The sequence below is a fragment of the Homalodisca vitripennis genome, chromosome 7, assembly GCF_021130785.1.
Source record: "Homalodisca vitripennis isolate AUS2020 chromosome 7, UT_GWSS_2.1, whole genome shotgun sequence".
NCBI lineage: Eukaryota > Metazoa > Arthropoda > Insecta > Hemiptera > Cicadellidae > Homalodisca > Homalodisca vitripennis.
Genome location: NC_060213.1, coordinates 24,924,918 through 24,951,762, shown reverse-complemented (window position 1 = coordinate 24,951,762; position 26,845 = coordinate 24,924,918). Strand labels below are relative to the sequence as shown.

The 26,845-nt window shown below is 32.5% G+C and overlaps 1 protein-coding gene across 3 annotated transcripts; it reads left to right on the top strand.

The window, feature by feature from the left end:
• LOC124367029 (E3 ubiquitin-protein ligase Iruka) lies at positions 1 to 26,845 on the top strand. 3 transcript variants are annotated; one of them, XM_046823712.1, is made up of 10 exons: positions 1 to 188; positions 4,319 to 4,426; positions 6,364 to 6,458; positions 11,144 to 11,260; positions 14,106 to 14,189; positions 16,135 to 16,295; positions 17,973 to 18,088; positions 20,087 to 20,202; positions 24,020 to 24,131; positions 25,602 to 26,845. In XM_046823712.1, the coding sequence occupies exons 1-9, from the start codon at positions 102 to 104 to the stop codon at positions 24,126 to 24,128; spliced, it is 993 nt and encodes a 330-aa protein (XP_046679668.1). In that variant the 5' UTR covers positions 1 to 101; the 3' UTR covers positions 24,129 to 24,131; positions 25,602 to 26,845. The 3 variants fall into 3 exon arrangements, with proteins under 3 accessions (XP_046679668.1, XP_046679669.1, XP_046679670.1); XM_046823713.1 differs by having other exon boundaries at positions 7 to 188; positions 6,367 to 6,458; XM_046823714.1 differs by lacking the exon at positions 14,106 to 14,189 and having other exon boundaries at positions 13 to 188.

The following is a 26,845-nucleotide window of genomic DNA, read 5'->3' as shown; positions in this document are numbered from 1 at the left end:
GGAGGTTGGTACACATTGTAATCTACGATCTAACTGATCAGTCCACTACTGTCCAATCCAGGTTTACCGAGTTGATTTAGGTTAAATTACGGGAAAATAGAATGGCTGAAGAGGCTGCAGTCGAGAATTTAGCAATTTCAAGATTCTTTTGCCACAAATGCAATTTAGAAATAAACCGTGTGCAACAGGTAAGTTAACAGATTGTTATTCATGTTAGTTTGCATGTCAAATGAACTGACATTTACATCATTGGAGATATGCTTACTTTACTATTTTCTTATCTTTTACTTTAATTTGAAAAGTATATATTTATCTACTTTAATGTTAATTAATATATGATTACTTGAAGGCTACACAGTATTCTCAAGTATAACTGAAATAGAGTGTTGTAATCACTGTTATCAATTCCTTAGGTATTTTAAAATGTGGAGATCTGGCTGTGATTAGGCCAATCCTAAGTGTACATGAGAGAAAGTTTAGTCATCTAAAATTGCTTATTGAACAAAAAAATTAATGATACAAAGAAAATGCTTGCATACTTCTAACAAATTATGAATATTACAGATGCAATACAAGGATGAAACCTCAAAATAATCTTGAAATAACTGCATTAAACTTTGGTATGTCCAATCATTGCTAGACATCACAGCATTCACAATAGATTGCTTGTATAGGGTTTTTACTAGAGTTTATTTATAAAATTGTAGAGTCCACCAATCTTAATTTATTAGGCTAATTTTTTGACATAGTTAAACTGAAATAGTGTGTCATATATAGTATATATCAGTTAAGTTCATTCTAAAGGGCCTAGGAAATTAAGCAGCCACCTTAACATTCAAATTAGAGTACCAAATTATCATTTAGAAATTTCTATACTATCAGATACACTAAGATATAATTAATTATTACCAGCTCTTTTTAATGTATTGAATAACAATATTGTTCCAAATTAATTAAAATTAAGTCAAATCATTGGTATGGTATTTTAGTAATGGTTGCAATTACAATGGTGATGTAACTTACGTATGTGTCATTTGTGTTACACAAGCTGTCAGACACATTTATTTTTTAAACTAGTGAAAAGTAACAATGTTACAGTTTTGTTTGTTAAATTTCATAAGTACACATAGCCTAGATTGTGTTGTATTCATCATTCAATTATTTCTTTTTTAGCTGCAGTATAATAAGAGGCCACCACCACAATAGAATCATAGTATATCCTTAAAGACAGTAGAAGTAACTAAATGTTAAACTGTTTTGTTTGTTACATTTTATAGATACACATAACATAAATAGTTTTTATATAACGTAATTCGTGTCTACATTAATTTTGTTTATATAGTTTAGATCATCATAAATATGATTCTATTATGGTGGTGGCCTCTTATACTGCAGCCCTCAGAATCTCTGTAACAGTAAAGTGTGTCGCAAATAGTGTAAATAATTATATTCATGTATAATGAAGTTTTGTTCCTTAGTAACCCCACTCCAATGTTGGACTGTGAGTCTGAATTAGAGATCGGGTTCAAACCGTTTGTGACCACTGTACTTTTTATCAGAACTGTTGGCAATGTTTTGTACTGTCTATCCTCCTTGTTCTGTTTGATAAGACCCTCACACAGACCAGTGGACATCAAATTCTTGTGTTGAGTGTTTTTTTTGAGTAATGCAAGGAAGTATAACTTAGTTGATTGCAACAAATACGCGTTGCTCAGTTGACCACTGCTCCATGGTTACTAAACATGTCCGTGTGTGGGCTCTAAAACTCTCCAATCCCTCCCCCCCCCATCTACTCGCCACACAGTATGGGGACGAAGACAAAAAAAAACCATCAGATAATTTTGCCGCTTCCAGTATTTACTGATACACTAACTAATAGAGAATTTAAAAATTACAATTTTTAAACTGAAGGTTTAATCAAGTTTTGAATTCAGAACTTAAATAAGATCTAAAATTTAGGTTTTTAGATTTCTTGGAACTAATAACGAATATTCTGTCAATATGTTTTTATCTGAGCTTCTCTTTGTAATGAGTCTCCTTATAGCCCATTCAACAGTGATCTATATAGGAAATACTTTCAGGGAGGGGAGGGGAGGTCTGACACACTCGGTTGTTTAAGAAGTTTGAAATAACCTCCAAAAATAGGGGCTCAAGAATCTGCTGGGAAATTGTTGACCTCATATATGTTTTCTAGCTTAAAATACACAATTGGATACAATTTTAATGTTTGTCTTTCAACATTTTTGGCCCTTGCCTTGAGCTCCTTATAATATAAGGGCATATATTATATGCCCATGTCACTCATAAATGTTTCCTTTGTAGATCATTAAGACAATTAATAACCTATTAAATTTTAAATTCACAAAATAAAAGCACTATTGAATTGTAGAATGGACATACTGTTAAATTGCTCACATGTTACATCAATATACTCGCAAGTGGTCAGATTTTATTGTATTTCATTCACTAACTAAAGTAATTGAGGAGCAGCTTCCACTGAAGAATGTACCAAAGTGCTAGCCTGCTGATTAATGTTTTATTAGTAATTTATAGTATAATTAATATCTCAGTTACAACAATCTTCATATTAAATACACAAAAGATAAACTATATTGGAAAAATATTGTTCTATTAACATTTACTAATATTTAAAAAAATTTTCCAATTGCTCCAAGAGTTCAATGTTTTAGTACGTTTTAAGCTTAGAAATGCGCCATCAAAATTAACTCCAAACAGTGTATAATAAAGGTTTTTGTTAAGGTGATAAATGAAATATTTTCTAATCCATTTGTGAAATAATTGTTTTCTTTTTAATGTTAAAGTTGTCTAAGTAAATTAAAAATATTACACTATAATCTTGCTTCTAGATAAATGCCTATTCCAAACATTAACAGGTTTGAAATATAAAAGCAAAGGTTATTTTTTATACTATTGGTATTTCTCACTAGTTGTATATATTTCTCAATAATCATTTTTTGTTTTTTATTTGTTCATAACACAAGTAATTTAGTATTGTTATATACTACACTTTACTGGCTTTAATTGGTATAAATAACAGATCCTACTGGGGATATTTAATACCATTCCCAAATTCATAAATTAAATAGGCCACAAGAAAATGGCCGACGTTTCAGGTACAAATTCTATTGTATTTTGAAGCTGAGCAGATCTATTGTGAGTGCAATAAAGTATTACAATGTTGTGTATTTAGCTGTCACAGGTGTTAAACACACACTGGATGGAATGGAACCCAACATTTAGTAAAATAGGTGAAAATGTCATTATTTGTGTGGGGACCTCCACCTAAAACAGCAAAGTTTGTATACAATGTGAAAAATATTCTTCCGTGTGTTTAGTTAGCTAGTAGAATATCCAATAAAATTGACCTTATCCTTGCAATAAAATTAGTGCGAAAAAAATTAACTAACCAATGAAATAGATCTATACAACCGTTATTACGTTATTTAAATCTGATCAATTAAGTATTTTTGTAATTTGTAATTGGCATTTTAAAATCATAATTTAGCCTCCTCCTTGGATAATTAATTATAATAAACAGGAAGTAACAGATCATACTGTTACTAGATGACAGTTTTTTTGTTTTTAAAGTATATGTTTTCTCTTGTGTCTGTTGGAAACACTTAGGGATACTTAATAGTCAGTAAAAAAAAAATTTTCATAGCAGTGAGCCAGCAGAAGCACAAAGTTGGCAATCCTCGGTCATTAGTTTGACCCACAAACCACTGTGCCCACACAGCAGGCAGAATAGATTACTGTAATCTAAACTTAGACCTTGAACTTTGATTCGAAACTTTAAATTTGAATCAAATTGTTACTAAAACGGTTCCAAACCATTATTATTAATGTAAAATAATACTGAAATGTTATACACGCATCTGTTGAGGGATTGTTTTGTTTTTTGTTTTGTATAGGGGTCAAATGTTGTGACTTTAGCACATCGGCAAACGGATTTTGAACAACTATGTAAAACAAATTGCTAAAATATGATGTTGTTGATAAGAATAAACTATATGCTTGCAAGGGCTGGACCAGTTCTTTTAGTTTGTAGACAGAGTACAAAATTTATTTGTGTTATCACTAGAGATATGCCAGTGATTAAGTTAATTTACTCTAGTTAGAGATATAACAACTGTGGGCCACTAAGAAATAATCTGGCAGTGATATGCTATCAGAGCTAGTTACAGCTATCGCTAGCTTTGCTATAAGAGAGAGAGGTTGTGGCCGCACAAGGCAGAGTGGACAGTGGTGCCACAGTGAGAGACAGGGGTCGCTATAATGTTTGTTGTTGTTGTCGTAGGACTACACGTGCCCGACGTGTCAGAGCGGGTTTATTGAAGTTCTAGAGAATCAGCCAGAGCCCACTGAAGAGAGCGACAGCGACATGGAGGTCGTCCAGCCATTTGATGTAAGCATTCGTCCGATTAAAATTGATTTTCATTATTCAAAATTATTTTAGTTTTAGTTTTGCTTAATGGGTCAGGTAGCAAAATATTATTGCAGCAAATTCCCCAATGGGTTAAACCAAAGGTCCGCCACAGGTCGTTTAATGGTCCGCTATAGTGTTTTTGCAGTGTTAGGGTTTATATATGAGGCATGTTTTTTTTAAGTCCATTTTGATATATTAAAAAAAAGTTACCTTTTAGTATCTTTTATTTTTATATGAAAGTCCACACTTATCTTCCTACATAATTGCCATCAATATTATTATTCAGTTATCATATTTAAAAACAACCTTTTGTCATCAAAATGATCAGCGACTACAATGTGATCATTTTGATGCTATTTTCGTCATTGTGGCACTGACCTTCAAGATTTTTCTTTTGATGGAAAAACAAATGGTAGTTACTGGACGTTAAATTAAGACTTTGGGGATTATCGGGTTGTTTTCTGGCAAAATGCTGTGATAAGATCTTGATTTCTTTTTGCCACATGTAGATAAACATTGTCATACAGTAAAACGTGTTTCTCGACAGTTTAAACAATCAATAAAAATAAATGTCTTGGAGAATACTTCTTGAAACTTGAGAATTCTCCTCTGGTAACAAACAAATTGTGAAATGTTTGCTCATTTTCACTTTATCATTCGCTTTCTGCACCAAATTGTTGGTTATCATCGAGAGTTGTCCACTCTGTTTCTCATCTTGAACATTCTTTCGGCCAGCTATTGAAGCTTTTACCATTTGAATGTCATTTCATCACTCAAAATGTTTTGTCCATACACTCAAGAATTCCAACAATGAATTTCAACTGCTTTCATTCCTTTAGCACCAAGAAACCAAATAACAGCACGTAGTTCACAGTCGGTGGGATTCTCAATTGATAAAAGCATTTGAAATATGCATTAATGATGTAGAAACGATTAATTATCTGCCTAATTGTGTCTGACTTGCTAACAATTGTAGGTAGACATTGTGCATTTTGTTTCATGAGCTGTTAAAGCTGTGATAGGAGTAGGCCATTTTACTTATAAGTAAAAGTGACGTTGTCCATTGTATTCTCATAAATACTTAAAGACAGTAAAGATTTCTTGGTTGTTCTTAAACTCATCGTGGTTCTCTGACAGTCGTCATATAACTCACAGTATTCACCAACAATACTCACTATTAAAATAAATAATAAATTATTTTATGATTTAAATAAATGGATTTATTTTTAGTTATAAATGTATATATGTTAGTTTAATATTTAATGAGGTTAAGTGGTAGAGAGGACTTTATAGTCCTAACTTCGCCTCTAATAAAGACATTTTTCATTTCACTACTGTCTCGGCAAAACACGTGCTAAGTTCTTGAACCTTGAACTACAACTAAAGAGTCATTCACTATGCAGTGTTGCCAACCTGTGCAAAAGTTTTGAAATATCCCTAGAATATCTTCCTTTCTCTTTTTCCTCAATGATCTTTACTCACTGCATTACAAAGTGGTGGTGAGTATGTTTCTGCTCTTTTATTGGCAGCAATCAGCTGTTTCTATGTTTGGAAATATCAAAGATGTTTTTCATAAAAATTTAATTGTTATCTAGGAGAGAAAGTTACTAAATTCAAGTGTTATGTAATACTTCTATGTTAGTAGTGATTCAAAAAAATATTAAATTATACGTGTTTTCATCTTTCAAGAGTGTGGCCAACGTTTATCAGACGAATGTTGGCACTTAAAGAATTAATTTAAAAGTTTGAAAATATTCATTTATCCAAGGGTAGAGGTACGAAAGGAGACTATCTGGTCAAGCTATATATGAAGAAGTTTATTATTATGACGAATTCAAGTGTGATTTTTTGTGGCTTGTTAGTTTTTATTATAAAAATATTTAGCGTACAGCAACTGTCATCTTTTTTGTTGATAGCAGCTGCTGAATGACATGCTGATGGGGCTCAGTGGCAGTCCAGGAGGTAACCGAAGGGGCAATCGAGGCAATCGGAGTAGGGGCGAGCGCCGGAGGTCAGTAATACCACTACGGTAACAGCTAATAAACTGATATATGGTATTTGTTATAAATTTATCCCTACAATATTAATGTTATAACAATGTTTGAGCTGAACGTATTTTATGGTATATGTTAATGAGTATATGCTATAAATTACAATAAATCAAGTAATTTATTGTTATATATATTGGTTTATAAATTTCTTAATCTAACAATATTGGTTACAATGGTTGGAAAAGGAATAAGTCTAATTATGTTTAGCAGAGCAGCTTTAATTTTCCAATTAGCTAATTGAAATTATATCAGTTACTTTGGTCTCTTGATTTTAATAACAATACTGTAGATAGATCAAAACTTTATCTTCATAACTCTATGGGCATAAAGTTATTTAAATCCATTCTATCATGTTAAGGTTTAAGTTCATTGTTGATGATAGATAATTTAAAAGGATAAAAAGACATTAGCCGTTATTACGTGATATAATAATAGAACACAAAGTTTTGAAAACTGGAATCTCTCCTCTTTTATAGGTTTTAAAACCCAAGAAAAAATCAGACTTGCCAGTAAAAAATAGTTGCTGTGTAGATGTACTGAAAATAAATAGCACCCAGGCAAATGAATATTCGTTAGTAAATTTCAAGTCAATTAGCCATATTTTTTGTCAGACCCTGGTAATTTCGTAAAATTTTAAGCTAGTTTAATACAGCGTAAAGCAGAGACTAAATTGCTTTGGTCGTAATACATGTTGAAAGCACTGCTTAACTACTGCTGGAAGTATAACCATTTCATAGCGTATGGTAATAAAGTCAGTGTCCATAAAAATCTGTGCGGGAATGTACATTTATGAGGCAAAGACAATCAGCCTTATCCATCACTTCTAAAACTGATAAGCATAATTCAATGAATATTATTTAAATAAATCCAAATCAATTCCTGGGGGTATTTTGACGTTTAAAAATGAAAATAAATGTGTTTCATTTTATTTATAAATAATAACAAGTAAATACGTAGTTTACTAACGTGAATTAAAACGTATAAAATTATCTATCTAATTGTGCAAATTCTTATTTGCACAATTAGATAGATAATTTTATAATAGATAATTTTATAAATAATAACAAGTAAATACGTAGTTTACTAACGTAAATTAAAACGTATAAAATTATCTATCTAATTGTACAAATTCTTATTTGCACAATTAAGAATTTTAACTGTTTACAGTCAATACATATACGATACAATAACTTACACAAAATTTAAAAATATACCTAACTATACCACTCATAGATATAATACTAGGAGTGGTATAATTTTTGAAAATCATAAATTAGAGCTGTTTAAAAAGAAAACTGAATACGCTGGTACACGATTTATTCAATACATTCCTATTGACATAAAAAAAATTGAAGGAATCAATCCGTTTAGAAATAAATTAAAAAATTATCTCATATCACGATCATTTTATTCTTTTGAAGAATTTTTTGAGGGCTTGGGCCATTAAACAAAAATAAAACTTGAGTTGATTTTAGTTGTTTAAATTAACAATATTTATGTTAAGTTAACATAAGATTTTAGATAGGTTAACCTGTATCTGTGATGATATTAGTCTATCTGTATTTGTGACACTATTCTGACTGTATTTATAATAATGCTATTGTTTTTTAGTCTTTAAGGCTGGTTTATTGTTAGTTTCCAAGATGAATAGGTTAACACTTTGAGTCCTGGGTTCTTAGTAATATTTATATGTGCTGTCCCAGCCATTTCAAGGGTTTTTTAGTTAAATTGTAAAAAAATTGTAAGTTATAGTTTCTTAGCAACCAATATATCAAATTAAAAAGCAGAACAAAATAAATAAAACTATTAAAAATGTTACTTATTTTTTTGAAGTCAATACAAATCTTGAGTCCATAAAAAGTGTGTAAAATATTGAAGAAAAGAAAATTGGAACAAAACGCATAAATTTATTTGCACATTTTTCTTCTTGACTATTTTCTGCTAACCATAACATATTAAACATCAAATTAAAGCCAAGAAGTTGTAGTTCAAATATATGTATATATATCCAAGGTAAATATATCAACTTTTTTGAAATCAATGAAAATGTTGAGTCCATAAAAAGTGTATAAAATACTGAAGAATAAAAATTGGAACATAAAGCATAAGTTTGTTTATAAATTTTTCTTCATGATTCTTTTCAGCTAACCATAACATATTACACATCAAAATAAAGCTAAGAAGTTGTAGTTCAAATATATTTATTTATAATCAAGGTAAATAACACAGATGAAAAGTTGAATATAGAGAATGTAGTCCTATTTACAAGTAGTTAGCTTTAGTGTGAAATAATTTAAAACATTTAGGAAGGCAGAGGGCAGTGTCACACTCTAGGCAAAACCACACAGTTTATTTTCTTCCAGATTTGCCTGTGGTTTGTTTATTTTCTCTGAACAAACACTGATCAACACAAAATCCTAATTGTATAAATAACTATAACTGAAACAACTTTTATTTCACTGTAAAACACAAAGCGAGTAGACGTACAAAGAGTACCAACGCCACGGCACGGCACTAGCAGACAAATACGTAGTTCTTGACTAATGTAAGATAAATAACATAATAAAAACTATAACTGAGCACTCCAAATACTAATTTTATAAACAACTGTAGCTAAAATAACTTATAATTCACTGTAAAACACAGAGCTAGTGTAAACAGTGCAGACGTCACGGCACCAGCTGACAACTGCGTAGTTGGTGACTCGGCGTCGTATCAGCTGTTTGTTACACAATTTCTGTTATAATATTTTTTTGCTTGTAACCGTTTATAAATAACCAAAGACTAATAAAATTAGTCTAATATGACTTGCTTAACATAACACAACCTCTAAAAACGTCAGTAATGCGAATTACCAGTCTCCACGAAATAAAAATAGACTGCCCGGCCTGAGCTCGGGCTTGGGTCATTGACGATATTGACACAGCCTGGCCTGAGCTCGGGCTTGGGATTCAAAGTGTTAACTAAAATTAAAATAAATGAGTTGAATGTCCCTGTTTGGCTATATTGTTACATGAAATATATTTTGTTCTGTCTGTTATCAAAGTATCAGAGAATTCTTTATGAAAATCTCATTTCATTATCAAACACATTTTATCGTGTGTATGTGTGCGTGTTTATACAACTCTATTTATTTAGTATAAAACATAATTTCATAGCTAGATTAATTCAGTTATATATTTATTTTTATCCATGATACTATATACTGATATACATAGCCTACTTACTACATAGGGCCTTGTAAAAATATAAGTGCAATATGTCACCTGAAAAAATATTTTTGAGAAACAGTATTATTTACATTTTACACTACACCGTCTACAGCTGTTAATGTCCTCTTGGCAATGATCAACACAACAACAAACATCAGCTAGCTGCAATAAAAGATAAAGTAATATATTACACAGTTATGCCAACCAGAAACATTAAATATATGATGATAAGATTAAGAAGTGTTCACAACCTGTTCAGGGATGCTATCAAGCAAACAAAGCTGTCTCATTCTCATTAAATCAACCCTTCCCACCATAGCTGTATTATGTGTAGAAGACTGTCTCATCACTGCATGATTGGGCTGCTAAACTGTGTTTCTTGCACAGTTTACGTTTACTGTAGCAGTTAACGTTTGTTATAACGTGCTAACGTGTTTATGAATAAATATATATATATTAACCCTAGAACTGGCCAAAGACTCATGGCAAACCTTTTGAATAAGGTTTTTTTATATCTTACTTATTCGCATCCAAATACAATTTATGATGTAGTCTATAATATATCATTGTACTTAGAAAGATATGATGAGAATTTTTTTATTTAAGACACCTGAGTTTTGTATAACCAAAATACTTTATATTTATAACAAATTATAAGCTTAAAAAAAGTAAAAAATCGCAATCAATCATCATGGGAGCACAATGGCAAATATTTTATAAATCTACCATTTTCTGGTTTAATTATTTATTACAAAATTGTTTATATTATTATTGTAACCATTTTTATTCAGTCATGTGGGTCTGATGATATGCTCATTGAGTACAAAATGCCTCACAGAAATAAAAAAATTATCTCATTATTGGAGTGTTTGCTTTAAATTAATAATCCATTGTTGAAGTTGAATATTTTTTCTGTACTTTGACGTTGTTTCGTTTTCTATAAAATATTGGAAATTTGTTAAAAAAATTAAATTGTTTTAAAATAGTTTAAAATTCTGATTCAGCATTGGATGTAAAATAGAAAGTACGAATTTATTCAGTAAAGCCATCATGATTTCTGTGAACCAACTAATTTTCTTCAAATTGTAATGATAAATAATAATTATTAAGGTTTTGAATTTTGCAAGAACATTCATACTATTTTAAATAATTTTGTAGTCTTTTACTAATTAAAAAATTATAACTACGATATAATATGGGAGAGCATTTTCTTGTGAATAAAACTGTATCGAACGTGACGGGTTAAGTGAGAAAATAAAATTTTTTATGAATTTTAATATATACCTTGCGAAGACGCAAAAAAAAACGCATTACAACTGTAGATGTTCACCATTCTTGGTTCTAGGGTTAACCATGTTTTAAAAGGTGATGTTTTGTGTCTGTGTTTTGCTAAATGTTTTAATACAAAAATGATGTAACCAACATCGTTGCAGGGGTGGAAGGGGGAGGCCGGTGGTTCCGTTTGAGAACCTCATCCAGGACTTCATTGTCAACCTGACAGAGGTTGGTCTCGGGGGGCTAGGCGTTACGCCAAGACCTAACGGCCCTGTGTAAGTAGTGAAACTTCATCACATATCGTTAGCTTACAACAGTGTTTCTTTGCTATTGAAAGTCAAATACTAATTCTTTACGCCTGTGAATGTCAGCTGTCGCAATTTGTATCGGGTTTTTGCTGTTTTCTGAAACATTATAATTTTATTAAAACAGCCATATATTCTGTATTCAGGATAACATTTCTTACAAATTGACAATTCTGAATTTTGTCTACAAGTAATAATATTTTAATAACCTGTCTGTATTTGTTGTAACATTTTTGTGTGTGTTTGTGAAAGTGACAATTTTATAGGCATTACAAAATATAAAGGGATTAAAAATTACTTTTTTCTTTTGTAATCTGTTTTATATTTCATCACAAAAACTGGTATATAACACTATATATAAAAAATAAATTATATTTATTGTAGATTTAAAAAAAAGATTTGGAAACCCATGAAAACAGGTGGTGTTTCAGAAATTCTTATAGACGCTTGAAGGGTTAAAATATAAATAAAAAAGAAGTCCCTTAAAAAGTATGTTAAAAATATTAACCCTGACGACCGTAACAATGGCGTCAACTCCTAACGTCTGTATAATCCGGACGTGTACGTTTTATTTTACTGACCTATGTTACCAAATGCTTTAAAATTCCACAGACTTGTGTACAAAGATGTATTAGTTGTGTACAAATATATTAGTTCGTAAAGTTTTAACTTTGTATTTTTTCAGTCTATGATTGAGAAATTGCAATTCATCTCAGCTGACTGCTCATTAAATGTCGCAGACATCTATATGTATTTCACTCCATTTATATATATTCCATTTATATATTGTATATATTCCACCTTGCTTCTTGTTTTTATGCTACAACGGTATAAAGTATGGCAGTTTTAATTTGTTATTTATTTGATTTTAAAATTAGCAAAAGAAACCATTTAAAGTCTCACCAGTAAATGAAAATAAACAAATTAGTATCTTAGTTGCAAGTGGTGTCGATGTGGGCAGTGACAATGATTTGAGTGATAGCTATCTTGACAGTAATGAAAACAATTATTGATGTAAATATTGTATTAAAAACTTTTTTAAATTTTTAAATGTATGCTTTAACAGTTTTAATTATGCTATCACAAATAACTTTGAAGCTTGTGTTATATTTACTTGTACAGAAATGGAAAAAAGGAAAAATGACATGTCCTTACAAAAATTGATGTTACTCAACTTGTAAATAAAGGAGGTCTATAATTTTTAATTTTATAGATTAAGATTTAAATTTTAACCTAAAATGGCTAGATATTTGTGTCAGATACTTTTTATTTATGCCGTTTTCATCATTATCAAACTTGAAATTTTAAAATTATATCTTTTGAAGCTATTATTTTTTTTAGTATTTGTTTACACTACATTTAATATTAAGTAAAAAAAAAGAATTAGTTTGATAAATTAACAAATAGCCTAGTTATGATTTGTCTACAAAACTCATACATTTTGTCTGAAATGGCTTGGGAGTTGTGAGACATCCATTGATATTATGTAATGGCTGGAGTTAAAAGAGTTCATTTTCTTTTTTTTTCTTATTGTGAAAAGTAAATAATTTGGATTACTTATTTACAAATTTGAAATTTCTGACTAATGATGATAATATAACTTTATATGTACAGTCAATTATTTAATGCCTTCAGTGCTGAGAAAGTTTCCACATGTCCTAAGTGAAAACTTTGTCAAATAAAACAATAACATGCAAAATGTAACTTTAATTATTATAAGTGAGTTGTTATATTTATAAATTTAAATGTTTATACAGAGAATATTGCCAAATTGAGTGCAGGGGGATAAAAATTTCTTTATTTTGAAAACAAAGTTAGTGAAAGTCTAACAGATGTCAAGATCTTGTGAAGAAATACATGATAAGAGTTAAGACATTTGAAAATACTGATTAGTACTAAATGACCTAAAAACTTAATTTTGTTTGGATTTAATTTAGTTATTTGAAGTGAGTCTAAAGAATTATGTTTGTTCCTAATCAATTGAATCATTTTGAAATATTGATTAATTAATGGTATGATAAAAACTATACTATTCAAATACTAATTTAAAGAATATAATTTAAGTTATTTATGTCCCGTAAAACTTTTTTGTATTTTTAAATTTAGTAACCAAATACTCTAAAATACTCCTTATTATTTTATCTATTCTCTTATTTATAATAGATATATTTGAAACAAAGAAAAAATATTATTCAGTTAAATTATTTTTAACGTTGGGTAAAATTTACATTCAGGAATTAATAAATGGTTTTAAGAAATATTGTAATCCCAGTAGGGATCACTTCTGGCTGGTTTATACCTGCCAGTTGAACCCACACTGGGCACAGCAAAAACCGATGTGCCACTTCAATCTGGGCAACCTTATGGATGTTCAGGAGCGGCACATCACTAACCGCAAATGTCGAGATTCTGAGGTGCAAGGCCAATTCGATAGGTCTAGTCTACTGCGGTAGATGACTGTTGGAGTTGGCGGGGTTTGTTCCCTATCTTAGAGGTTCTTGCTAGCCTCAACAAGGGAATGCCAACCCCTGTTTGCTTTGACTGGAGAGGCTGGTTCAGAGCTGGCCTCCCCTTCTTCCAGGGGGACATGACTTTGAGATTAGTGCCCTAATTCTTCCTCATGAATCTCGATAGGAGGCGGCCCCTACCCCCTAACCTTACCCATCCTGAATATCCTGTCACTTCGGAAGCAGCGCTAAGGTTCTTAAAAGACTAAGTGCAATTTATAAGCTTCTTGTCCTAAGAGAACAAAAACAAGTTGTAATATAGGCTTACTGGTTTTGTTCTGTTTATGAATGTCCAAGTGTTGTTCCAGGAACCCTTTGGATTTCCTTGCTCCCAATGTCACTAACCTGACCCCTCCTGCAATCATCCACGCAGTCTTCAGTGCAGACACGGGGTATGGCCAGGACTAACATTAGTTGCAGGTTTCCCCAGATTTTACAGTAATGAAGTATGTAGTTATCAAACTATTTTACAAAGTTATCAGTGATTACAAACCAAATACTACGGCTAAGCCCTTGCAGATCTCAGTATGTATAGAATATCAAAAAATAATTTTTTTTTTTAATAAGCCCTGTAGCTCTGAATATTTATAGACATCTGTGGGGTGCCCTCCACCTAACTTGCTCCCCGTACATTCATCCATAACTGTTGGATTCGCTGTTAACACATTTGCTGTAGGCTACTGTCTAGTCAGTAGCGTGTCCCTCGCCTGTTGGGAACTGTTAGGACAGTTAAGCCACCAACGCTGCATCGCGATGTTATTTTGTCTTCGTGCAGGCCACTGTTGTTGTTTGAACAGTTACGTTACCTTGAGACAGAACCGTGGGAAAATCAAGGTCACCCGAAGCATTTCTGGTCCTTTTGGATATCACTCATCACAACTGATGAGTTACTATGATTTTAAATCTCCTTTAAAACAAATGCCTTTTGTTAAAAATATGGGCTACTGACTGGACAGTTCCGTTGATCTCTCATGCATAAAAGTGTAATATCATCTAAGTCATCCTTTTGCCGCAGCAAACGTGTTAAGAAAGACAAAATTACTGAATTACTCAGTGTATAGATAGAGGGAACTTGTCTATCAGCATTCATGTTTCACATGAATAAGTTTTTTAATTATATTGATAATAACTCACATGTACAGTATTTCTATCAAGATGACTTAAGACAGTTAACATATCATACTGAGGTGTCGCATTCAATTACCAGTAGGATAATGTAAGTTAAACTGATGTCATACACTATTTTAAACATTTTCTTTCCAATTTCAACTGACCTCGATAGCATGTATGCAGTATAGAGAAATGGAAAATGATATGTAATTTTGTTTTGAGTACATTTCCATGGCTAATGCATTGGGTGTTACCCAGGTTCATCGAGATGAGGATAAGGGCTAAGGAATTGATGCATCCATCGCTGCAAAGTTGTATTTTTTATGGAAAACGTACTGTTATATTTGAAATGAGCAAAGTTGGGGATTGCTTATTAAATGGGCCACACATATTTGAGATAAGATATTGTCCTTATTCAAATATATAATCGAATCCCAAAAGGGGTAAAGATAGGAATATAAAATATAGAAAACAAAATATACAATAGCGTCCAAGGTCCGAGTTTACAAACTTCTGACTCAATTATTGGTGCAATTTCCATTGTACTATAAATATATTATGGTTTAGTGCATTCTGTCATTAATGGTTGTATGTCTTTTTGACAAGTAAATTTAGAAAGACCAGCAAAAAATTATCAAAAGCTCCTGCATAAATTGTATTGATAGAGAAATTACTTTGTGAATACTTGGAGCCTATTTTACTTACCACAAACTGAAGTGTCAGTTTACGTAGAATTTAATTTGGCTTGAGATCTTAGCTTGTAAAATAGTTCAACACTAATATGTTGTACACTTGCAGTGAAATAATGCTGTTCATTCCTCATTTTTCTACTCATTAATACTTTTATATGACAAGTCCACTCATTATGTTAGTGTAGGAAATGATTTCGGTTCATCTGTATTCATCCCTGAGGAACAGTTGGCATGAGGAATTCATTAGATGCTGCTGTAAGGTACTCATTAAATTACTTTCTGAAAGTGTTAAAAAAATGAGGAAAGCGCATAAAGATTTTAATGATGTTTTTAAAAGCACATTTGTGTCTACATGCTGGGATTTGCATGGATAACAAAAATCAATACTTTTGTATGCATCTAATAGGGTGTATGTACTTTCAAAATAAAAAATTCACATTTATGAGTTAATATGCATTCTCTCAAACAGTAATAATAACTATGATCAACTAAATAAGAATCGGAAGGTAATATCAGAATTGCGTTGTGTCAACAGGGTGTTTCTGGGAAACCCCGGGGACTACGCATGGGGCCGGGAGGGTCTTGATGCTATCGTTACTCAACTACTTAACCAGATGGATGGAAATGGTCCTCCACCTCTCGCTCAGGACAAGATACAAGAGATACCCACCGCAGCCATAACACAGGACCAAGTGGGTAAGTGTATCAACTTATTCAGACTGGATATCGTGCGTTCCGGCACCATGACACGGCTGCTGCTGTCATGACTCTTTATGAGACACAGTAGTTGCTCGATTATATATTGGTTAAATGCTGGCTTTGATAGCCAAACACAGTCTGACTAAAGATGGTCAGAAGACTGAGAATGTCATCACCAAACAGACACTGTCTTCCAACTCCATATGCACTAGGAAGATGAAGAGACCAAGAACGCTGTGAACTATCTCATGGCATGAAGCTTGACATCAAGCAAACATAGCAGATATTTTTGCCGCTTTGTAATTTTCAGGAATAAGAAGGGTAGCATTCTTGTTCTCTGATTTGATCTCAGTTCAGATAGTTTTTTTCCTGAGGGAAAAGGACAGTTTGTCCCCGCGCTTAGTCCTAAAAGGACCTTTGCGCCTTCCTTACTTTAATTTAGTGTCCTCAGGCCTTTGCAAAAACCGATCAGATTTGAGGGCTCTGTTCTCTGATATCCTTGGGGCTGATGTTCAGCTGTTAGGTATGGTTCCTTTCATTACCAGTGTGACTCACGATAAGAAATTAAGGTGTTTTGCGTCCATCTTGGATGAACTAATACACATCATCTTTCAAATCAACCTTTTTTTGGGTGTTTATTGAGTTCACAGTTTCCTGTTTTTCTATTTTCATGTTTTCCGTTGGTAAATCATATTCCTTTAAGAATTTTATGATATATTGATTGACATTGATTGAGACAGCATTCAAAGACCAGAATTAAAATTGATCAATTTCTTGTAATTCATAGAATTTTTTGATCAAAGGAAAGGTTGAACCCAACTGTAATTTTGATTACAGGTAAATTTGAGGACAATAATTTATCAAGTGAATGTTGTGTTTCGTTCCAGTTCACCTTCCTCTTGGTACAGTGTCTGGAATCTGGCACTATCATAGATCCAAAAAATGTCAGTGATGAAGAAGCTCAAAATGAACCCTTTATATTGTTTTAACATCAGTGTCTTTGCGTAGCATAAAGAATTTTATGGAGAACGTAAAAGGGTTGAGAATGGAGCCATGATCGTCATTCAAGGACGGATATGTTTGAGGCCAATATTGGGGCGATCTCAAATCTCATTTCAGAGAATTGACACATAATACCCTTTGATATTATTGAGGAAGCATATTGTAAATTATATCTCTTTACTAAATTCAGTTTAAATCTGTCGTGTTCACTTCTATTTATTGTAAAACAGATATAACCATTCCCTTTCAAAACTTTGAATAGCTTCTTAAATATATGGCTGCCATTTTGAAAGTATTGGTAAATGTTGAGTTTAAACTTATTAAAGTCATATTCTCTGTACCAACTTGAGTTTGAATCAATTAAAAATTATAGAAGTTATCATATCTACGTTATTGCGTAAGCTCATACAAATATATACATTTTCGGAATTAGGTAACTTTATGTTTTGAGGCCATGATTTGCAGAAATGCAAAACATCATCTGGAAATTCAATCTTACGGGTGATTGGAGTAGGTAAATCTCTATGACGTCTATCTAGAAAAATGAATCCTTCTTATTTTTTGTACAACCTCATACAATGTCTAGTGCGTAAAAGAGGAAAATGTCAGCACTAATTATTGCACACGTATTAAATGACCAACAGTGTGTGATAGATTATTGTGTGGTTCCAGACTCAAATCTGCAGTGCAGTGTATGCTGGGAGGACTTCAAGGTTAGCGAACCGGTGCGCAAACTGATCTGTGAACACGTCTATCACGAGCCCTGCATCATCCCCTGGCTGGAACTGGTTAGTCGCAAATATTTTGTAGTTGAGTTGTACTCCGATACTTTTATTTAGTCATTATTCTGTATGAAAGAAGAAAAACGGTATTCAGGGATTTAAAAAAAATGATATTATATCTAAATGAAGATGATGTCAGGATGGTTCAAGTATGGTATTGTATTTAATGTCGAATGCCACCTTCCCTACCCCCACAAAAACAAAAAAAAAAAACAAAACAAAAAACGGAGATTTGAAATAGAAAATAATACACCCTAATAATTTAGATATTTAAATATGAAAATCAAGAATATTTGTCACATTGACAAATTTTACCTTTGAGTAGGCTATGTCAGATTACATAACTTCTTCTTCCATGGGGCGGCCTATTGCCATGCACTTTTGCCTCAAGGGCCTTTTGCGCACCCCGAAGCACCGACCAGTCTACGCTTTCAGCAGTTCCACAAACCGCGGAAAACAACCTATCAGGTCCTCCTGAGAAAATTCACCACCCTTGTCCAAACTACCAAAGATGGCATAACACTCCCTTGTTATTGTAGGACAATAAAAGAGCAAGTGTTCGGCAGTTTCCTCCTGTTCACACATTCTACAGAGATTACATATCTTATAAAAGATACATTAGAATTATAAGTACTTGTAGTAAATAGGCCTAATGCAGTTACACCAAATCAGTGAGTGGGTTAATGGATAATTTTTTAACCCCTTCACTGCCAGGCTCGTGTTATCATGTGCCAAACAGCTGTAAGATGATACACACTGGCCTCTAATAGTGTTAATTTAAACTTCTATAAATCCACAATAGTGCTGTTTAATTGCTACTATAATCTGATGTCCAACTGACACGAAAGGAACAAGTTAACAACTGTATGTATTTATGACAAATAAACAGCAGCTGGCAGTGCTCCAAGAGGCCAGCCCCTCCGCCCATGATTCTAATAATCTTCTTTTGTAACAAATTAATTTTATTCACATGTGAATGTCAGAGAGTATTACACATTTCATTGATTAAAAAATCAGATCGCAGGCGTTGTAACTGTATTTAAAATATATTTTCACAATTTAAAATTTATTTAGCAAACATAAATTGCATTTTAAAATTTGCAAATGAACGTGTCCAGTGATGAATGAACTCCTTTTATATCAGATGATGTCATTTGCAGAAGAATTAACAAATTGGGAGTCTGTGCTAGAGTACCATTGTTTAGTTCCGCAGCCAGTGCTCAAGTGTCACTTGAGTATGGGTTTTCTCGTCTATTTATCAATATCCACGAGTGACAGCCGAGCGCTATTTGGCTCATACTACAGCAGGATATGTCGGTTAGTTTCAATGAAATCTGTTTGGTTACAATACTAGATGCTTCAGGTCTATTCTCTGTTGACCGTTGTCCGATCACTTAAAAAGACCAAGATGGAACGTATGTCACGTGAAACTGTAGAAGACAATGTAGTTATAGCTGCTTTAGAACTAGATTTGGACTCTGATGTGGTTTTTTAATTTTGATAAAGATCCCAAGTCACTATTGACGACATTGAAGGTGAATTATCTATAGTTTTTTCGTCCAACTATAGATCGATTAATATCACACCAAGAAAAGCTTTGTGTTAAAGTATTCAGTGAACTGTGTTGTAAATTTGTATAACTATTTCCATAGTTAAATAATATTACAAACATGTAGAAAACAAGTTTTGAAAATGGGAAGTTTTGAAAATTGTTCTCTTGTAGCATGAAGTGTTATATATCATTTTAAAGAGCGTGTATAAGTTTTCACACAAATTTAACTTTTTGAAGGCAACATTTTATAGTATGTTAGGTAAAAATAAAAAAATCGGTAAAATTATCTAGACTAGGTTATTATTTCTGTCAATGCAATGTCTGACTGCAGTGTGATTAAATGACCAATGGGTTAGTTCACTGAGTTTTTAAAAGCAAAATATATATTAACTGTTTTTGACAAAAATCTTGGAACTATAATTTTTATAGTAATGTAATGGTATGTTTTGCAGCATGGAACTTGCCCTATTTGCCGTATGACACTGAGTGAGGAGGGGAGGTCCAGTGACAACGGCAGTACCATGTTTGGTGCTCAGAGTGTGGGTCCTAGCCTGGCAGCTCTCTTCAGGTACACATTGTATTGAATAACTATACTACCCCAAACAGAGAGCTCTATTAATTGGAACCAAACTCTGTTAATGTGTGTCCTAACTTAGCAGCTCTCTTCAGGTACACATTGTATTGATAGTACTTCAAACAGAAAGCTCTACTAATTAGAACCAAACTCTGTTAATGTGTGTCCTAACTTAGCAGCTCTCTTCAGGTACACATTGTATTGATAGTACTTCAAACAGAAAGCTCTACTAATTAGAACCAAACTCTGTTAATGTGTGTCCTAACTTAGCAGCTCTCTTCAGGTACACATTGTATTGATAGTACTTCAAACAGAAAGCTCTACTAATTAGAACCAAAACTCTGTTAATGTGTGTCCTAACTTAGCAGCTCTCTTCAGGTACACATTGTATTGATAGTACTTCAAACAGAAAGCTCTACTAATTAGAACCAAACTCTGTTAATGTGTGTCCTAACTTAGCAGCTCTCTTCAGGTACACATTGTATTGATAGTACTTCAAACAGAAAGCTCTACTAATTGGAACCAAACTCTGTTAATGTGTGTCCTAACTTAGCAGCTCTCTTCAGGTACACATTGTATTGATAGTACTTCAAACAGAGAGCTCTACTAATTGGAACCAAACTCTGTTAATGTGTGTCCTAACTTAGCAGCTCTCTTCAGGTACACATTGTATTGATAGTACTCCAAACAGAGAGCTCTACTAATTGGGTTCCAACTTTGTTAAATATTGTATAACCCTCCTACTGGTCATTAACTAGACTCTACTCATTGAAAGTGAGCCTGTATACCACTCTTAAATTCTTGTGTAACTCACAGTACAAGATATATCCAGAAAGTAAGTGTACTGAGGCTGTTACTGCCGGAGGTTTTTTTTTCTTCAAAATATTGGTTATAGTGCTTGATTTCTCCCTTCGGCAAAGAGACCGGTTCGAGGTCAGTCAATGTGAACTATTGATGCAACAATACATTTTGTGAAAAATGTGTATTCGATCTTCTGCCAAGAGCGAAATTTGCGTCAAAATCCATTATCTCGTTTGGAAGGAAAAAACTCCAGTTGAGGTTTATAAAGGTGAAAGCTGCATATGGTGATAAAGCTATGAATCGTGCACGTGTGTTCCAAGTGGTGTCGCAGGTTTAAAAATGTTCGTACGTAGATGATGGTCAGAGGAGCGAAAGAACTTCAATCGTGATTGAAATTTCAATCTAACAATCGCAGATTGAATCTCGATGAACTTTCATTTGCGATATTTCCACAAATCACCAGATCTCTGCTACATGAAACTATCACAGATACCCTCGGATATCGGAAACTGTCCACGAGATAGGTCCCAAAATAGTTGACAGATCAACACAAGTTGAATTGAGTGGAGGCCGGGCAAAAGTTTCTGAGACACTACAAACTCCTCGCGTAAAACTTCTTCGCTTCATTGTTTGGAGTTGTGCAGATTTTACATAATTTTAAACCTGAACTGTAGCTTTTCCTTTCCAAACGAGATAGCGGATGACACTGCGCATTTCCTACTTGGCGGGAGATTGGATTGACATTTTTAACGAAACATATTGTTGCATTGATAGTTCTCAACGTAATGACCTCAAATTAGTCTCATTGCGGAGAGGAGGAATCAGGTTATACAGCACTGTAGGCGACATGCCGTTAGTAAAATCCCTTTGGCCGTGAGAGCCACACTACACATTCTTTCTGGATACGCCTCGTGGATTTGCCAAAACTCACTGTCAACTATTTTCAGGCAAAATTTAGTGAAAATAATTAGATTGGTCTGTTTTAGGAGTAACAAATCACTGAGCACACTCAAATCATAAAATCTGTTCAATTGTAACCTAAGAAATAAATATTGAAACCTGAAATCTCAACACTTTAGAACATTTGTACCAATTAGATGAAAATAATTTCGGCATTCAAATTCACATAGTCAGCAAAATCAAAACCTACAAGTATTTTTATTTAGAACTGGTATAAAATAATGTATTAATGGATAATTTTCAAATTGAGTGACAATTTGAAAATTGAAATAAAAAAATAAAAATTCTTAAATGTTACAATATTTATTTTAAAGCTATACAGGGTGACAATTAAGTCTGGAACCCCCTTTTTAATTTTTGAACCACAATAGAAAGAAATACTAAAGTTCAAACGTGCTTACTGGTGATAGTAACGCACACATCTGCCCAATTACCGACCAGATATTCCCTTTGGGGGACGGTCCACAAGGAGTCAGACAAAATTCTTAAATAGCAGCATAGGTCAAGTTTGGTATCAAATTAAAGGTCTCACTTAGCAGAGTACAATGCCGCAAACCGGACTTCAAAAGGTGGATTCATTCAGTAGTTATAGCTATTTGAATTTTATAACAATTTAACAATGTAAATTATTAAGTATTACAAGTAAACACCAATTTTTAAGTACATGTGATCAAAGTAAGTGTTCAAAATGTTCCCCTCCCATCATCTGGCAATGTCCTAGGTGGTTGTAAAATCATCCACTGCATTTTGAAGGTAGTCACGAGGAATATCTTGAGCTTCTTGGACTATGAGATTTCTTAGGTGCGCCAAATCTCGAGGCTTAGTACGATAAACTTTATCTTTGAGGTATCCCCAAAGAAAAAAATCCAGCGGTGATAAAGCAGGGGAACGAGCAGGCCACTCACTCTACTGCGCCACGTCTTCCAATCCATCTGTGATGGAATATTGTATCCAAGTATTCTCTAACAAGGAGAGCAAAGTGTGGTGGCGCACCATCTTGTTGGAAATAAATTCTTTGAAATTGTCGACCAAGAGCAGCTTGTAGTGCAGGAATTATCTCATTTTGGAGCATTGCTAGATACGAGTCACCATTTAAATAACCATTGATAAATAATGGGGCCATAATTAGATTTCCTATAATACCTGCCCAAACGTTAAGTTTCTGTGGATGCTGTGTATGACTCAATCTGCCACTTTCACATTCTAACAGTAATTGTGTTATTGGTAATAATTATTGATTCCTGGCTTTGATTACTACATTGTTAGATGATGGGAGGGGAACATTTTGAACACTTACTTTGATCACATGTACTTAAAAATTGGTGTTTACTTGTAATACTTAATAATTTACATTGTTAAATTGTTATAAAATTCAAATAGCTATAACTACTGAATGAATCCACCTTTTGAAGTCCGGTTTGCGGCATTGTACTCTGCTAAGTGAGACCTTTAATTTGATACCAAACTTGACCTGTGCTGCTATTTAAGAATTTTGTCTGACTCCTTGTGGACCGTCCCCCAAAGGGAATATCTGGTCGGTAATTGGGCAGATGTGTGCGTTACTATCACCAGTAAGCACGTTTGAACTTTGGTATTTCATTCTATTGTGGTTCAAAAATTAAAAAGGGGGTTCCAGACTTAATTGTCACCCTGTATGTAAATAAGTATACAGTCAGAATTACCCTGTATATAAACTTACTCAAGATCAGGTTTTTATTTTTTGTAATCAGAGAGTTAAATATGAAACTATTATGCTGAAATTACAATGAAGTAACAGAGCATACAGCAAACATTTTTCTATAAATCCGTATTTAGTTTTTTATAACCGACAATATGTTACATTATTCTTTATTTATTTCTGCTTGTTGAATCAAGTGGTGGAATTTCATTAGATAATTTCTGAAAGTGTTGCTACATTTTAGCTAGAATAACATGTTGTCAGTTAAATTACTGAATAACATTGTTCGTATTGTACACTTACTTGTTTCTAACATTATTTCTAACATTTGCTAATTGCTCTAACACGTCTTAACTTGTATATACATGACAGGGCGGCGAATGACAGTGCTAGCAGCCGAGCCTCTTCTACTTCCTCCAGCGACACAAGTATCTCGGGAAATAGTTTTAATTCAAACAACATGGACCTGGACTACGATTAGAGAGTAAGTATAATGGCAGTGGGATTTTGAATCATTTTATTCCACTGTATTCTTACAATACTTATAAGCATTACACTTTATTTTAGTTTTGCATTTATTCTTTCTTACTCATTCGTCATTTGCTAAAAAAAATCACGTTGAATAACTTGTGATAAAAGGCTTGATCAGTGTTGAAAACCTTTGACCTTTTACAACTTAATGTGGCACCATATCTAATTAGAAAATTTAAAAAAGTATTTATTAAAAAAACTTTTTATGGTTAGTAAAAACGTTCTACGTTTAATTCTGAACACAAAAATATATACTTTTATTTGTATTGCTTTTATTTTATATTTTTAATAATTTTTTTAAAAAAAAACCTTGCGCGAAGCTCCAAAACAGCCCGACACTACAGGATGAAATGACCGCCAGTTCTAGGGTTAAGGTGGCAAAATGATCCTAAACAAGATGCTAAACAGTTGTGATTTTTTATACATTGTAAGGTATAGTTATTCTATGAATTATATTTAACAAGCATGTTACACATTAAATTAATGCTATTCACATAGCAATGAATACAAATATTGGGCAGTAAACTTGTATTTTTGGAACTGATTTGTCCTATTGGATTTAGATATTCACTGTAATGCCTTGTTTCCTTGGTAACAAAACAGACATTTTAAATATAACAAATATTAACCCTTTCACTGCATGGAAATATTTGACGAGTATGTGTAAAAAAAGCATTCTGAAACAGGGTATTCTGTCAGGATCGTGGGGCATCAGCAAGTTTGCATTGCTTAAGTTGAAATTTATACTTAATTAATTTATGATCCAATTTTCATCAAAATTATTTACATTATGTTTGTATTAAACTGTTTTATACATTAATGTACTATAAAATATATTTACTTATCATGGAAAAAATATTTTTAACTTTTACAATTTATTTATGAAATAACAATAGTAAAAAATATCATAGCATTTATATTGATAGGCCTTAAAATAACATTTAATAATGAATTCAAATTCAAAACAATCTTTATTTACCATTTGCAAACAGAAATTAAAGCGAAGTACATACAAAAATATCCTATATGACTTTTTCAAAATATTGTGTTTTCATACTTTATATACAGGTTTTATATGCTAATATTATATTGTATACGATACTATTGACTACATAAATTTCTTATAACATACCTAGGTGATAAAAACAATTATGTGAGAATATCATATTATAAAAATGACAATTTTGGGTACATATTATAGTTTCATTTATTTTTATCTAATGTTTGAAAATTCAGAGATGAATAAATTATGAGTTACTTGTGACATTTGAAAATTCGAAGATCTGATAAATTAGGATATACTTTTACTGTCTGAAAATTTGTATGTCATGAGTGAAAGGGTTAATAAGACCCTTTATGTCAAAGACTAATAGGTGTTATGTCAGTGTACAAAATGTTCTCATAAGTTCTCTTTCTATTCCAGAGGATGACGCAGCCCTACTACTTACGACATAAACAAATTAACAGTGTTATAATTAATGTACAGAATGTTGTTGAAATTTATTTTTGCTCCTCTTGTTGCACACATCTCTGTTTTATCTTTACATCTTTTGTGTAAAAAGAAGATAAAAAGTATTTTATTCCTGAAAAGTTTTATATTTAGCCGGTGTTCGACCAAGTGCTAGTCCAGTTTTATTTGTGAATAAAGTGTAAAGGCATTAGTGATGTAAGAGCCGATCACTAGGATAAGGGGTAAGAGCCCATTAGTGATCACTAGGATAAGAAGAGTAAAATTCACCACAGATCTTGGGATTGCTAGATTCGTGACTGCTCCCGGTGCGAAGGACAGTTCCATTGCTCTGCGTCATTATGTTCTGTGTTGTACTAAAATGTAACAATAAAACGGTTTCCTCCAATAAGTAAGTGGCTAGACGTTTTCTTGACAGAATTACACGTTAGGTCACTGGTTAGAGTAGACATAATAATATAACACTGTGTTAGGTGTAATCAGTTAGGTAGTACAGCCACCAAATTTCTTCAGGGGGGGCGGGAGGGGGAGGAGAGGACAGGACAGGTAGCAAACACGGATGTGATATAGAACAAATCGTCGTAGAATCAAACTGATCATTGCCGTAGTAATTATCTTATGTATAAAGACCGCCAAAAAATACTTGTTAAAGGTGGGCTCAAAAGCCACACAATTAGTCATATCATTACTCTTCAGCTTTATTTATCGTCTTAAATATGTCACTGTGGACCAGTGTTGTTTAAAAAAGTTAATTTATACAAGGATTGCCAATTTGTTGAACCTGTAAGGTTAATAGTTTGTTTTATTTTTTTAATGTTTTTTTTTATTAAACATAATAATATACGGTTATACAGATGTTAGTGAGCATAATAATACTTAAAGTCGATAAAAATGTTTGAAGGGGTAAACGTTGTTGAGGTTTAAGAATTTGTCTTTGAATTTAAATTATTTTCATATGTAACATAATAAAATACTCACAAACTCAAAGGTATATTACTGTTTAAAGTAGAAGTAAGTATAAAAATAAGTAATTCATGATGGGTTGCCTCCTGAAACCCATTTGTAATTTACTTATAAATACCATATTACAAATTGGTTGAACCAAATAAAAAAAGATGTTTGTAATTAATTTTTATTTATTCATGCTATGTAAAAAATTGTTTTAAATCGATGGTAGAAATATACTATTTATGCCCTTT